The sequence below is a fragment of the Amia ocellicauda genome, chromosome 1, assembly GCF_036373705.1.
Source record: "Amia ocellicauda isolate fAmiCal2 chromosome 1, fAmiCal2.hap1, whole genome shotgun sequence".
In the NCBI taxonomy this organism is placed as follows: Eukaryota; Metazoa; Chordata; class Actinopteri; order Amiiformes; family Amiidae; genus Amia; species Amia ocellicauda.
This window is the reverse complement of record NC_089850.1, coordinates 45,101,902-45,116,232: the sequence shown is the minus strand read 5'-3', so window position 1 is coordinate 45,116,232 and position 14,331 is coordinate 45,101,902. Positions and strand designations below refer to the sequence as shown.

The 14,331-nt window shown below is 37.1% G+C and overlaps 1 protein-coding gene across 1 annotated transcript; it reads left to right on the top strand.

Moving 5' to 3' along the window:
• Nucleotides 1-227: 227 nt before the first annotated feature.
• Nucleotides 228-13,147, top strand: rhag (Rh associated glycoprotein). The gene is made up of 10 exons (XM_066706653.1): nt 228-440; nt 5,537-5,720; nt 6,494-6,644; nt 8,065-8,212; nt 8,987-9,153; nt 9,432-9,569; nt 10,030-10,151; nt 10,693-10,766; nt 11,246-11,319; nt 11,547-13,147. Exons 1-10 carry the CDS (start codon nt 269-271, stop codon nt 11,619-11,621), a joined length of 1,305 nt encoding a protein of 434 aa, XP_066562750.1. The 5' UTR covers nt 228-268; the 3' UTR covers nt 11,622-13,147.
• The last annotated feature ends 1,184 nt before the right edge of the window (nt 13,148-14,331 follow it).

Sequence of the window (14,331 nt, the reverse complement as noted above, 5' to 3'; positions counted from 1 at the left end):
GTTTGGGGGGGAGGGGTGGAGGGAATTTCACAACATACAATGTATTTTCCTTAACACGATAACATAAATGTCTGTGGTGAAAGAACAAGGAGGAAATATTTCCTTACAAGTAATGTGGTAGTCCCAACCCAAGAGTGGGTGTGGTGGTGGTGGTGGGGTCTAGAGTGCTCTGCCTTGTCATTGGTTTCCACTGAATCTGCAGTCATTTTAAAAACAGCCCATCCATCCCCTCTGTTATCAGACTCATACAGGACCACGGAGTTCCAGCATGCCTGCATATGCAACCAACATGAGGTTAAAATTCCCTATTCTGGCCATTACTCTGGAAATTGTTACAATTATTTTATTTGGAATTTTTGTAACCTATGAGAGTCAAGGTCATCATGATACGTCTCACGGAGGTCACAATGAAACATCCTCCGGCATCAAGCTGTACCCTAGTAAGTATTTTCCTCAGCTGTTGCTTGAGTTCTTTTTCTATCTTTCTCCTCATGGGGTCTAAGTTGTGAATGCTGTATACTGTGTGTGTACAATTTCTTACAGACAGATGGATAGAAGAATATGTATACATAGATAGATAGATTAGGCGACTGTGTTTGTTCAGGATGTCATTGAATATTTATTGGACTTTGTTGATTTTCACTTCTATGTTAGAGCACTTCATCAGTGTTTTGGCAGAAAATATGATATGAATTATGTATTATTATATGAACTATATGTGTGTGAGATCATCTTGCTAAAATTATGAATGCATGCGTTTGTCTTAAGCCTTAGTTTTATGCCCAGGCAATGTTCAAATTCTCACACAATAACTGCCCAAGAAATTATCTTGCTGTCTGTCTTTCTCTAACTTTTGTAATTCAAAACCTCTGAGGGTAATCAGCTGGGTCCAGTTAGGTTCATGTCCAGCCAGGAGTGCCGCCACCGGTCTAAAAGTGAGGGCGGCAGTGTGACAGACAGAGAGCAGACCTATAGCATGGTGATTACTATTAGCAGATGTGCCCTGACCCAGGGTGCCTTACAGCTGTCCCTAAATATACCCACTTCAAGAATCACATTACAATAAAGCAAAAACCAATACAATAATTTCAGTCATAATAGCTGTTTGTACTACACCTATCCTTGTAGGTATGGAGCCCTGCAATGCTGTGCTTGTCCTCAATAGTTGTTACAATAGAAATGAAAAGGTATAGACAGCTTTCTATCTCCACGTCTCCACGCAACTCTCTCAGACCTGCACAGACAAGGACATTTATCTCTTGTATAATATGAGGAACATTCTAAATATAGTCATATTATTTTGTATTAATGCCACCATTGGGCTTGCGAGTGATTTTGAGTTGAGACTGTATAATATAAGACTGTATCAGGGGTTTTCAAACCGGTCCTGGAGTATCCCTGCCCTGCTGGTTTTTGTTCCAACCTAGGTCTTAATTACTTAATTGAATGGTATATTGCTTTGTTAGGTCAATTAAGGACCGTTTTGAAAACCACTGCTCTGTATATTACATTACACAATGTATACGGAGTTTATTATACTTGTTTTAAAGTGTCTACAAAGTAGATGCAAGTTAAATCAAACATAATATATTTTCAATTAAAAATAACTCTTAAACTATAAAATAAATGCTACTGATATTTTCAAAATTGTATTTACATATATATTTGATATTGTTCTTTACAAGCTCCCTAAAGTACCACACCACCCTAAAATGCATGTACATCACTGCACACAGCACTGACTCATTTATTTTGTGTATTCCAAAAATAGTTGTGTGTTCAATATCTGATGTGCATGGTCTGTTCTTGTGTTTTCTGTATGTTAACTGTACTGGAACATTTAAAGCACCTGGACAGTCTGACCGACATATCAAATAAGTTCTGTTGTGTGATGCTTGTGTTTACTTTACAATACATTCTTCTAATTTCCCGTTATTCATTGCTTATGACTATTCCTTCAGAACGTTTTTTATCTGAACTGTTACACTGGTTTCTAAAGAAAGATATATACCATGGGTGGGGCACATATGAAGAACTTAGATTAACTGAAACACTCAACATCTGGTGTTTTCAGGAGATAGTTCAAGTGAAGCAAGTGTTCACTAGACTAGACTATGGCTACCAGATGTATTGTTAAGTACAACAGGGTGCATTCCCCAGAAAATACAGATATGAAATTCTAATTAATTGTCCTCAGACTTTATTTATTTTCTCTAAGTGTTTTTTAATAACATCCTCTACTCTGATAGAGATGAGATTTTGCTCTATTGTTCAGCATTGTTTGAGAAATTGTTACACTTGGAAAGGAAACTGATCATCAAAAAAAAAAAAAATAACTGATGGCTGTTAAAGCAATTAGCAATTCCTGTGTGCTGGAAAGTGAAAGTAGTTTTTGGCAGGCAAGGACAAGTTTAGTCTGAGCAAGAACAGAAGCTGGTGTTTCTTTTTTTAGAAAAGGAGCTAAATATGTATTTGTCAAGCATTTAATTTGACAGAATAAAATTATTAACAATAACTCTGATTCCTAAAGTGTTTAATTTGTGAAATGTTATGATTTAAATGTTAACAATTACGATTACAAAAATATGTTTTACTGTACCTGTAAAAATAATGTATGCAAGCATAGGTAAGCTTTAAAACATACCCTTTTGTGTTATTTTTTAAAAAATATAAACATGTTTATAAACTGGAAATTCTTTCAGATTTAAGAACTCTAATGCCCATTTGATACCTCTTATGAGTTTTAATATTTGTAGGGAAGGGTGTGGGTCACTTACAGATTGACACTGATGACCCACATCTTTAAATTGTAGAAACAGTAGAAACATTGTAATGGCAGAAACACATGCTGTCCGGACAGCCAAGCCAAGTGTTTTGTTTTGATTTTAATACAGATCATACAGAAAAAGGTTTACAACAAAATTAGTTAATGTAAGATTATTCAATTAATACTTTTTAGCATTTCCACAAAATTGTCCAGAGCCAGACAAGTACACAAGTTCTCATGAATAGAGAAATTTGCTAATTTTTAACTAAACTCTTAAACACATCGAACTTCAAAAATGAAATGTCTTACTTTTTATTTTAAAGCAAGTTGTGTATGTAGCATGCAACTCATGTCCATGACATGGCATAGCACCGCCATGTGCAGAGATAACATTTGGAATTGTACAGGGCAGTTAGTTATGTGTTTGTTTTTATCTTTCCTAGGAGTCGGATCTCTCCTAGGGCTTTGTTCTCGTGTAGTTCCTGTAGGGCTACTGCTGAGCAGACCTTTCTGACCAGGCTCTCTAATGATTGATTTCAAATGCTAACAGCTGTTGCCCTTGAAAAATAAAATTACACAGAAGTATCCCATTATCTCACACGCAACCTTCTCTGCCTCACTTACTACCAGCAGACTTTAACAGAATGGCACTGTACGTTGAACATACATGTAATCTTCTCACACATTTCTCTAGTCTGCAAGATGTCCCTAAATAGGAATGTCTAATGTCCAGTCATTTATACAAACCTCTTCACAGGGACCGAGTAGGAGTAGTTTTTGAGAGAGATGGTGAGAGCTGCTGCTTTCTAAATAATCTTAATTTTATATAAGACCGGCATTAGAAACACGCAAAGCACAACCAGGAGTATAGTGTGAGAGTAGGTCCAAGATGTAAGGGGGAGAGATTCCCATCCTGGCTTTGAATGTCAGCAAAAGCACTTTATAATCGATACGGTATTTGAGTGGTAACCAGTGTAAGGAGTTTGGTATAGGGGTTATGTGATTATGTGAGTCAAACCTCGTCAGCACACTAGCTGCAGAGTTTCGTACATTCTGGAGTTTCTGAAGAGTATTCTTAGACCCACCAGAGAGTTTGCAGACACTGTACGTTTGATGTTTGAAGGCATGACAGGTGTACCCCCCTGGCATTGCAGACATTCTCAGAAATAGCAGCAAGACAAGCTTAACACAAGAACAGCATAAGGCACAATGCCAGCTGAATAAGCAGTTTGGTTCCCTGAAGCATTACTTGACATTCTTTTCTATTGATTAATGGTTTGTCTATATAATTCATGACTTGGTTAAGTTGTAGGCCTACTTTCAAATTACACTTTCCTATTGAAGATCAGTTGATCGATTGATTAGACATGGTACAATGGATCACACACATGGCCTGTTTGGACTCCTCTATCGGTGAATGGTTTAGACAACGATACATCCATTGACTGACCCCCAAAAACATGCACACAGACCCCAGAATAGGTGTACCGTATTGTGACAAAGCTCTGGAGTATTCCAGTCCACACTTTCCTGGAAACAAGCGCAGCACAATGCCTTTGCAGGAAATGTTGTTTACGCTTTAATACTGGAAAATCCTCAATCTCTTTTTCAGATGTTAACCTTGTATACAATCACAATGCTCCCAAATTCAAGCTTTCCCCTGTGGTGCCAAAAAGAGGTGTAATTTTAACATAAACACTTCAGTTTCACATTTTGCTGTCCTTTCTTCTGGTGTAAGGAGTTCGTTCAACTCTGGCTGTGTGTTAAGTGTCATTAGCAACTTGAAAAACAAAAGTGTTATGTCCTGAGGGATTTGCAGGCCAGGTGGACCCACCCAGCACTGTGGCTCTTGGCTTTTAGTTTAGCTATTGTATTGTGCTCTTCAGGCACTCCCATCCACTTTTAACTAGTGGTTTAGTTCATCATCATCAATCACTGGGCTTTAAGACACAGACTCACTTAACTCAAAGACACCAAAAGATACTATTTATTATAATTATTAACATCATTATTCTATTATTTCATATTATACAAAACAGTTGCTGATTATTGTGAATACTGTTTGATTCAAATGTATAGAGGAAACAGTGAGGATGTAGTACAGTTTTCAGACTTGTGACCTAAGAAATTGCAACTGAAACATTCCTCCGAATAATAAAACCAGCTGTATTAAATCATTAATGAGTCTTTTTTTTAAATGGCGACACAAGACGCAGCTTGTTCAAGGATCTCCTTCTGAATGTCGGTAATTCGGATCATGAGTGGAGGACAGGAGAGCGAAAGGGCACAAACAAGTTAAATAGTGTTAGTTAAAGCATGTTTCAATTTAAATTCCAATCAGAGCTTAACAGAATTTCACCCTTTTTAACACAGAAGATTGAATTGATGCTGAAGAGTTTAAAAGCAACAAAAAGAGAGAGAAATCTGATCATTTCAGTTGTCCCCACTGGATTCTTGGGAATCTTCATGTTTCACCCACCGCAAAGCACAGACCACAAACTTGAACCTTATCGCATGTTTGGTAATATGTATGAGAAAGTGGCTCCCTGACAATTCATATCTTAAACCTGGGTACCAGTCTGTAATTTGTAATTCCCGAAGGTAGGTCAGAGTTTTGATTTGGTCTAGGCCTAAGCATTGTCATCACCTGAGGCCTAAAGATAATCATAAACTCTCTTTCTGATACAAATGTGTCTGCTTTACAAGATCTGACTGCTTTTCTTTTGATAGAAACAGCTCTAATGAATGACATCACACTTTTCTCCCCAGTGTTCCAGGATGTACATGTGATGATCTTCATCGGTTTTGGCTTCTTGATGACGTTCCTGAAAAAATATGGCTTTAGCAGCGTGGGAATCAACCTGCTTTTGGCTGCATTTGGACTTCAGTGGGGCCTACTGATGCAAGGCTTTTGGCATATGAGTGATAATAAAATCAAAGTCAGCATTTTCAAGTAATTATACATATATTTTCTATATATAAGACTAAGAGTTAAACCAGTCCAGTGCATATGAAGTTGCTCGATAAGTTGGAGGTTTGTTTATTAGGAAGTGTATGTTGTTGTTTTAATTTAGGGTGTTTAATAATGAATTTGTGAAGTGCAGCATTACCTGCACATTTATGTTGAAGCCTAAATCAGCATCAGCAGTTATCCAGTCCAGTAAAACTATAGACATAAGCTAAAACTGAATCATTCTATGAGAGCCAATGGGGAAAACATACAAGACTGTAAACAATACATGAGGTTCACATCATATCTACATCAGATTAGAAAAATGATTATTATTGTTGTTTAACTAACAGCTCTACTACTATTAATAGTTAATTAATGTATAAAGCTTTTTTATTAATATTGTTGTAATGCATCCCTACAACAAGGGTGGCGTAGGCGGAGAGCTTGGAGGGAGAATCACACATATTAAAAATTAGCAGCTGTGGAGCCTATTTAAACATGATTATTTAAGATGTATAACACCACCTTTACAAAAAACTAATCATATATCAACTATAGCTTACAGATCCATGACAATTACACAATTTAGTCTTTATTAATTATTCATTTAGACATTAGGTTGATTTTGAAATAACCATATATATAGTTAAGTAGACAGATATCAGTAGATTATCCTATGAATACCTATCTGTCCCTAGAGCATACCACATGCATTAAAAAACATTACATATATTTAAGATAACAAAAAAATAAAATTTTCTTGTCACCTGCAGGATAATTAATGCTGATTTCAGCACAGCGACTGTTCTCATTTCATTTGGAGCCGTCTTGGGCAAAACAAGTCCTGTCCAGTTGCTCATTATGACGATTTTGGAAATCACTATATTTTCAATTAATGAACATCTAGTGGCAGAGGTATTAGAGGTAAGTGCTTTTATTTTTTTTCTGCCAATCCTGGGATAATTTTTTTTAATACCAACGGGGGGAAAAAACTGACATGTAATAGGAATAAGGATCTTAATTACTTGGTTAGATGAATTCATTGATAGCCAAATGTACATAAAAAAATTACTATACATATACACTCACCTAAAGGATTATTAGGAACACCTGTTCAATTTCTCATTAATGCAATTATCTAACCAACCAATCACATGGCAGTTGCTTCAATGCATTTAGGGGTGTGGTCCTGGTCAAGACAATCTCCTGAACTCCAAACTGAATGTCTGAATGGGAAAGAAAGGTGATTTAAGCAATTTTGAGCGTGGCATGGTTGTTGGTGCCAGACGGGCCGGTCTGAGTTTTTCACAATCTGCTCAGTTACTGGGATTTTCACGCACAACCATTTCTAGGGTTTACAAAGAATGGTGTGAAAAGGGAAAAACATCCAGTATGCGGCAGTCCTGTGGGCGAAAATGCCTTGTTGATGCTAGAGGTCAGAGCAGAATGGGCCGACTGATTCAAGCTGATAGAAGAGCAACTTTGACTGAAATAACCACTCGTTACAACCGAGGTATGCAGCAAAGCATTTGTGAAGCCACAACACGTACAACCTTGAGGCGGATGGGCTACAACAGCAGAAGACCCCACCGGGTACCACTCATCTCCACTACAAATAGGAAAAAGAGGCTACAATTTGCACAAGCTCACCAAAATTGGACAGTTGAAGACTGGAAAAATGTTGCCTGGTCTGATGAGTCTCGATTTCTGTTGAGACATTCAGATGGTAGAGTCAGAATTTGGCGTAAACAGAATGAGAACATGGATCCATCATGTCTTGTTACCACTGTGCAGGCTGGTGGTGGTGGTGTAATGGTGTGGGGGATGTTTTCTTGGCACACTTTAGGCCCCTTAGTGCCAATTGGGCATCGTTTAAATGCCACGGCCTACCTGAGCATTGTTTCTGACCATGTCCATCCCTTTATGACCACCATGTACCCATCCTCTGATGGCTACTTCCAGCAGGATAATGCACCATGTCACAAAGGTCGAATCATTTCAAATTGGTTTCTTGAACATGACAATGAGTTCACTGTACTAAACTGGCCCCCACAGTCACCAGATCTCAACCCAATAGAGCATCTTTGGGATGTGGTGGAACGGGAGCTTCGTGCCCTGGATGTGCATCCCACAAATCTCCATCAACTGCAAGATGCTATCCTATCAATATGGGCCAACATTTCTAAAGAATGCTTTCAGCACCTTGTTGAATCAATGCCACGTAGAATTAAGGCAGTTCTGAAGGCGAAAGGGGGTCAAACACAGTATTAGTATGGTGTTCCTAATAATCCTTTAGGTGAGTGTATATTTTGTTAATGTAGTATTTCTTTCTGTCTACAAACAGGCATCGGATGTTGGAGCCTCGATGATAATCCACGCTTTTGGGGCGTACTTTGGCCTGGCTGTAGCCCGCACGCTGTATCGGCCTGGTCTGAAGAACGGACATGAGAACGAAGGCTCTGTCTATCACTCTGACTTATTTGCAATGATCGGTAAGATGACAACAAAACGGCTTGACGTTCAGGCCATGTAAAAATGTTCACTATTGTGGACAGACATTTTGCATGACATCAGATCATAGGCTGTAGGTTATAAGGCAAGAATAGCATTGCTGGATAGAGTTAGATCATCATTATATATTATCATGTTCTTTATCCATTTTTCCATGATTAATTTTCAAGTCCAAAGCTTCAAAGAGAAGCTGAATTTAAAATGCTTAAACTGACATTTAACATTTACTTAAAGTTTATTGGGGCAAATCAACATGACTGTCTGATTAGTAATATATGTATATAGTATTTAGTTGGTTACTGAGTCTCTGTCATTGTTTGTTGGATTTGTTGTATTCAGAAATCCTTATACATTTAAGTGTATGTCAGTGCGGAAGATTTTCTGTCTGTTTTTTAGTATCTGTCGGTCTATGTGTGCTTGGCACTTGCTGCCATCTTCTGGCAAATGGCTGCAACTGCTTATTTTCTTCATAAACTCAATTAAAGTTTTTGCAATAGGTGGAGTAGCTGTTTACAGTCAAATTTCTTTAATTTAGCGTTATACATTCTTATGACAGTAATCTTCAAATTATTGGAATTAATTTTCAAATTTTATACTTGCCATTTAATTATACATACTGTATCTGTAGGGGAATAAAGTGTGTATTTGTTGCATCACATACGTTTAACACACAAATATTATATAACATTTTTATTTTTATTTTTATTTTGTTATAAAATAAATGTATATGACCAATTATATTCATTTAATTTCAGGTACAGTTTTCCTGTGGATGTTTTGGCCCAGCTTCAATTCAGCCATTGCTGAGCCTGGCCAAATGCAGTTCAACGCTGTGATTAACACTTACTTTTCATTGGCGGCCTGCGTCCTCTCAGCATATGCAGTCTCAAGTCTAGTGCAAGAGAAAGGAAAGCTGGATATGGTAAGCAATAAGTATCTAATCCATATTATATGTGGTTTAATTAGAACTGTTGAGTCACATTAATACATATTTGCACGTATGACATCACTGTAGGAAACACAACTCTGATCCGATTGTGGATAGCTTTGGTTTTTGCTTAATTAAGTCTCTCTCAGCAAACACCAGGGGGTGAAAGGTTTACTTTTCACTGTATGAGTGACACAAAGACATGGCAAAGCAATCCTTCAGAAAAATACCCTTTTACAGAACAGCACTGTCACACTGTCTTTTCTGTGCAGGTGCATATCCAGAATGCCACCCTGGCAGGAGGAGTGGCTGTGGGCACCTGTGCGGACATGAACATTGAGCCTTTTGGAGCCATGCTGATAGGGTTTGTAGCAGGAATCATCTCCACTTTGGGATTCAAGTTTTTGACAGTAAGTACCTCTTTTGTGAAACCTTAGCATGAACTGTACACTTTGCTGCAAGTCTAAGGTGCATCATACACACCACAAAATTGTATTATCCCTTGGTTTGTGTAGTCTGTTGCACCATTATCATTTGAAATTACTGGCTGCACATATCTGAAAGTTAAACATTTCAAAGCCTGCTTACCTACACCGTACCATAAAGCATAACTGCATGCAGTTTCTAGTCGACTACAGCCAGAAAAATCAATACTCGATGGTGCATTTGCATTAAGTGGAAGGGAAATTCCTCTATCAAAACAAAATCCACAAAGTCAAGCCCAGCACAGTATTTTGCAACTGGCAGAGTCAGTGTTTTGGTTTAGTACAGTGCGTATTTAATTTTCAACTGGTACAAGATTAACTAACATCTCTGTGGATTTAATATCATGTTGATCTTTTCTGAAAAGTGGTATTATCTTTTTTGTAGCCAATACTGGCATCTAAACTATGCATCCAAGACACATGTGGAGTTCACAACCTCCACGGCATGCCTGGGATTCTGGGAGGGATAGCTGGCATTATTGCCTGCGCACTGGGAGCAAAGGCAAAGTAAGTAAAATCCGGGATGGCAAATGAACAAAGTCATATTTAGAACTCAGCTATACATTGCTACACATTTAATGTACACTATTTCATATTATAAATATTTTGTTTAAACAGGTTATCTGTTGATTGATTTTTTCATTCATATTAATTCGTTCATTTTCAGCCATCCTGGAGTTTGATTTTGTAAACTGTGCTGATATTTTCTTGGATAGATTATTCTTACTTGCATACATGATTGCATACAGGATAGATTATTTGACCTTAAAAAGGGGCACTGGTGTGTTTCTCTTGTGGAAAGCTTGTAAGTTTTTAAACAGTGCATCTGACATACAAGCTTTAAATTAAAATCAGTAAAGTAGCTAATGTATATGGAAAATAGACATTCATGTTCTGGGACTGCTGCAATATCATACAATCATACACGTTGTGTACAGAATAACAAGATACACAGATTTATTTAATTATTCAAGGTTTATATCTAGAGATTACACTAAAGATAATATGTTTCAGGTTTGGTCATTTTCTTTCTTTTCCTCCCTCTCAGTTACAGTGCTGGCAATCAAGCACTAGCCCTGGCAGCATCGTTGGGCATTGCCCTTGTGGGTGGAGCTCTTACAGGTGTGTACCACACATCAATTAAATGGTGCCTTTTTTAAGACATAACTGTGTAATTGTATTGAACAGGAGATTGTCTGTATAGGCATTTCAGTTGTAGGGTGCTGATCACATTATAAAATTCATAATAGTGTTTGTGTGATGAGGTTTAAAGTGAAAGCATGTGAATTTGTTGTATCAGTAAAATGGTTAATCCACCAGGAACAGTACCTAAACAAAACACAGAACTTGTACCTCCTAAACTCCCTCCCCAAACTAAATCCAAATGCTTCCTTTATATAAGAACCCCACTCCAATCAGCAACATGTTTCTGCATTACCCTGTGAGTGATTAACCTGTATCCTGGGACCTGTAGTCTTTTAGTCCTCCTGCCATGAACAACTACACGCACTTCCTCCAAAGACTGATTTTACCAATGATCATGTGTGAGGTGTAATGATATACTTGCAAATGTTAAACATATCATTTATTATTAACCCCAGGTTTCATCATGAAGCTTCCCTGCTGGGGACAACCACCTGATCAAAACTGCTTCAATGACTCCATTTATTGGGAGGTATGTTAAACAGATGTGCTGTTTTTATCATGCCTTTTTCATGTTATCAGAAGAAAACTGCAAATTTACAAATGTCAGTGGAAGCTTTACTCAGATAAGTATTTCAATTACTGGCATGGTGTTGGGACTGTCCATCATTTCCCAATGTACAAACATGATGTGTGCAATGCCAGTGAAACCGTCATGTGATAATAGTGACCTCTAATCGTGAATTCTGTCTTTTATAGGTACCTGAAGAGGAAGAAGAGAACGAGGAGAGTCTGACTCATGGAGACCATTCCAAGAACAAGGCAGAGGCCTGAATAATGGAAATATGAAGATTATTTTTCATACAACCTTCAAATGATCAGGATTAGGATTTTTATTTTTAAACACACAAAAAATTCTGTCTCTTTCATAGTTTGGTTCTGTATTGCTTTTTACAGTATGTTGAGCTTTAATTACATAACAGTACTCTATTGGGATTTTGCAGTACCTGCATTTATGTAGATTAATAAAGCTTTCAGGGACAGGTATCTAACCTCAATAAAAATTACATTTACAGTATGTGTCTCACAGCTCTGTGTGAGCCAAATATGAACATAGACTTCAGTGAAACATTTCATTTTACCTGTTTTACATAAATATATTCTTCTAAATGTATCATGACAATGTTGGCAATTATTTTGCTAATACTGAAAGACTTGTTTTTGTGTGTGTTTTTGTTGCTGATGTTGTTCGTTTAGTTATTTTGTTCGTTTGTTTTGCTATGTTAAGGTTACAATTTAATCTTTAATAACAAATCATTATGAAAAAATATTCAGCTTATTAATGTCTGTTGTGCCTTTTAAAACAATATTTCCCTCTGCATATATAAACATTTACACAAATCGATGCTGAGAAATAACCCTTGATTATTCTGGAATCTTAGTAATGTTAATGCTTTATTGTGTAACCGCTATGATGAACAGGTCTGTAGTTTTCTATTAGCGGGTAGGTCAAAGTTTTGATTTAATTTGGCTCAAGGTCAGAAATCCTGGTTTGCAGGATGAAAATGAAACTCATGAAAATGTGTCTGATAAACACCCAGGATGTGGGTTTATATATAGGAGCTCCGTCTGAATGTCAGTCAAGGAGAAGCTACACAGTGTCAAAGGGGTAACTATCTGGTGACCGACCAGAGTTAGATATCTATTAACTTAGTTCAATCTCTCTATCTCGATTGATATGCCTATATGATTTCCATGATCAATCAAAATGTATTAACTCTGTAGAAATGCTTGTGTCTTCATTTTGTATTTGTTATTGAGGTATTGATCATTACTTTTCTCAGTATTTGCTAAGCTGTAGTACAACTTAGGTGGTTTATTTTGATAATTTGTTATAATTTGGCACAAGCTGTAATATAAATAAGCAGAACTAATTTGTATTTTTCTAGAAAATATGTATACATTTTTTTGTGAAAAAAGACATTTAACACATTGTTTGATCATATTGTAAAGACAATATATTCCTTGTATTGCAAAAATGTATTCCTTAATGTTATCACAAAATATACGCAAAACAAATTATGGCTTTACAGAAATATATATGAGATTTTGCAATGAAGAAGTGTGTGCAAACATTCTTTTTTTAATTAGAAAACTTCCTGAAGTATAGAGGATTATTGCAGAATTCACAGAATGACTTTAAACTTTCAGTTTGGTAGCTATATATAGTCTCATACAGTTTTCTTATAGGCATACAAAAAGGTCTAACAGGGAGTCTGTTTACACTGCAGTTGTACATATTATGAATATTGCCTGCCATTAAAAACTCATTTTCAATAAATGTTTTACCTTTTCATCTACATGAATATTTGTAGTGAATGCATACATGAGCTCAAACCCCACTGGAATATCAGTACAGTTTCTAACAGTGACCTACAGAGAGGGAGTGGGGGGGCAGGGGTGGCGCAAGACACTTGTTTCCTGAAGTGCCCCACTTGTCCAGATCGCCCCTCCCCCTCTTGGAACTAAAACCAAAGCAAAGAGCTTTTTTCAATACTACAACAGCAAGAGGTCAATAAAGGAGAAAGTGAAACAGATAAAGGGCAAAGATGGAAGTATCTTGGAAAACCAACAAGATGTGGCAAATGTTCTAAATGAGTATTGCACAGAGATTTATACAAAAGAAAAAATGGATAACATGCCACAGGTTAACAATCAGTCCAGTCAAACCCTAAGAGAGATCAGGATAAATGAGGAGGAGATACTAAAGAGACTAGCAGAATTAAAAACAAACAAATCACCTGGGCCAGATGGGATATTTCCAACAGTATTTAAAGAAATGAGGGAAATGATTTATAGGCCTCTAACTAAAATATTCCAAATGACATTTAGAACAGGGGATGTGCCAACTGACTGGAAGACAGCAAATGTCATACCAATCCACAAGAAAGGGGACAAAACTGAGCAAGGAAATTACAGACCAATCAGTCTCACCTGCATCACTTGTAAAATGTTGGAAAAAATGATTAGACAGAAAATAGAGGAGCATCTTAATGAAAACCATATTCTTGGAGATAGTCAACATGGGTTTAGACGAGGCAGATCATGCCTTACTTATTTATTGGAGTTTTTTGAATATGCAACTGCAGCTGTAGATCATGTGAAAGCATATGATATGATATACTTAGATTTTCAAAAAGCTTTTGATAAGGTTCCACACCAAAGACTGATCCTCAAATTCGAGGCTGTAGGCATTCAGGGTAATGTAAGTAGATGGATTATGAACTGGTTGATGGATAGGAAACAGAGGGTGTCGATTAGAGGAGTTGCTTCTAACTGGAGTGAGGTTGTTAGTGGAGTTCCACAGGGATCAGTACTAGGGCCTTTGCTTTTTCTAATCTATATGAATGATCTGGACTCTGGGATAGTTAGCAAACTTGTCAAATTTGCCGATGATACTAAAATAGGTGGCTCAGCAGATACAATCTCGGCAGCACAGGCTATTCAAAGGGACTTAGATAATATTCAGTTGTGGGCCGACACC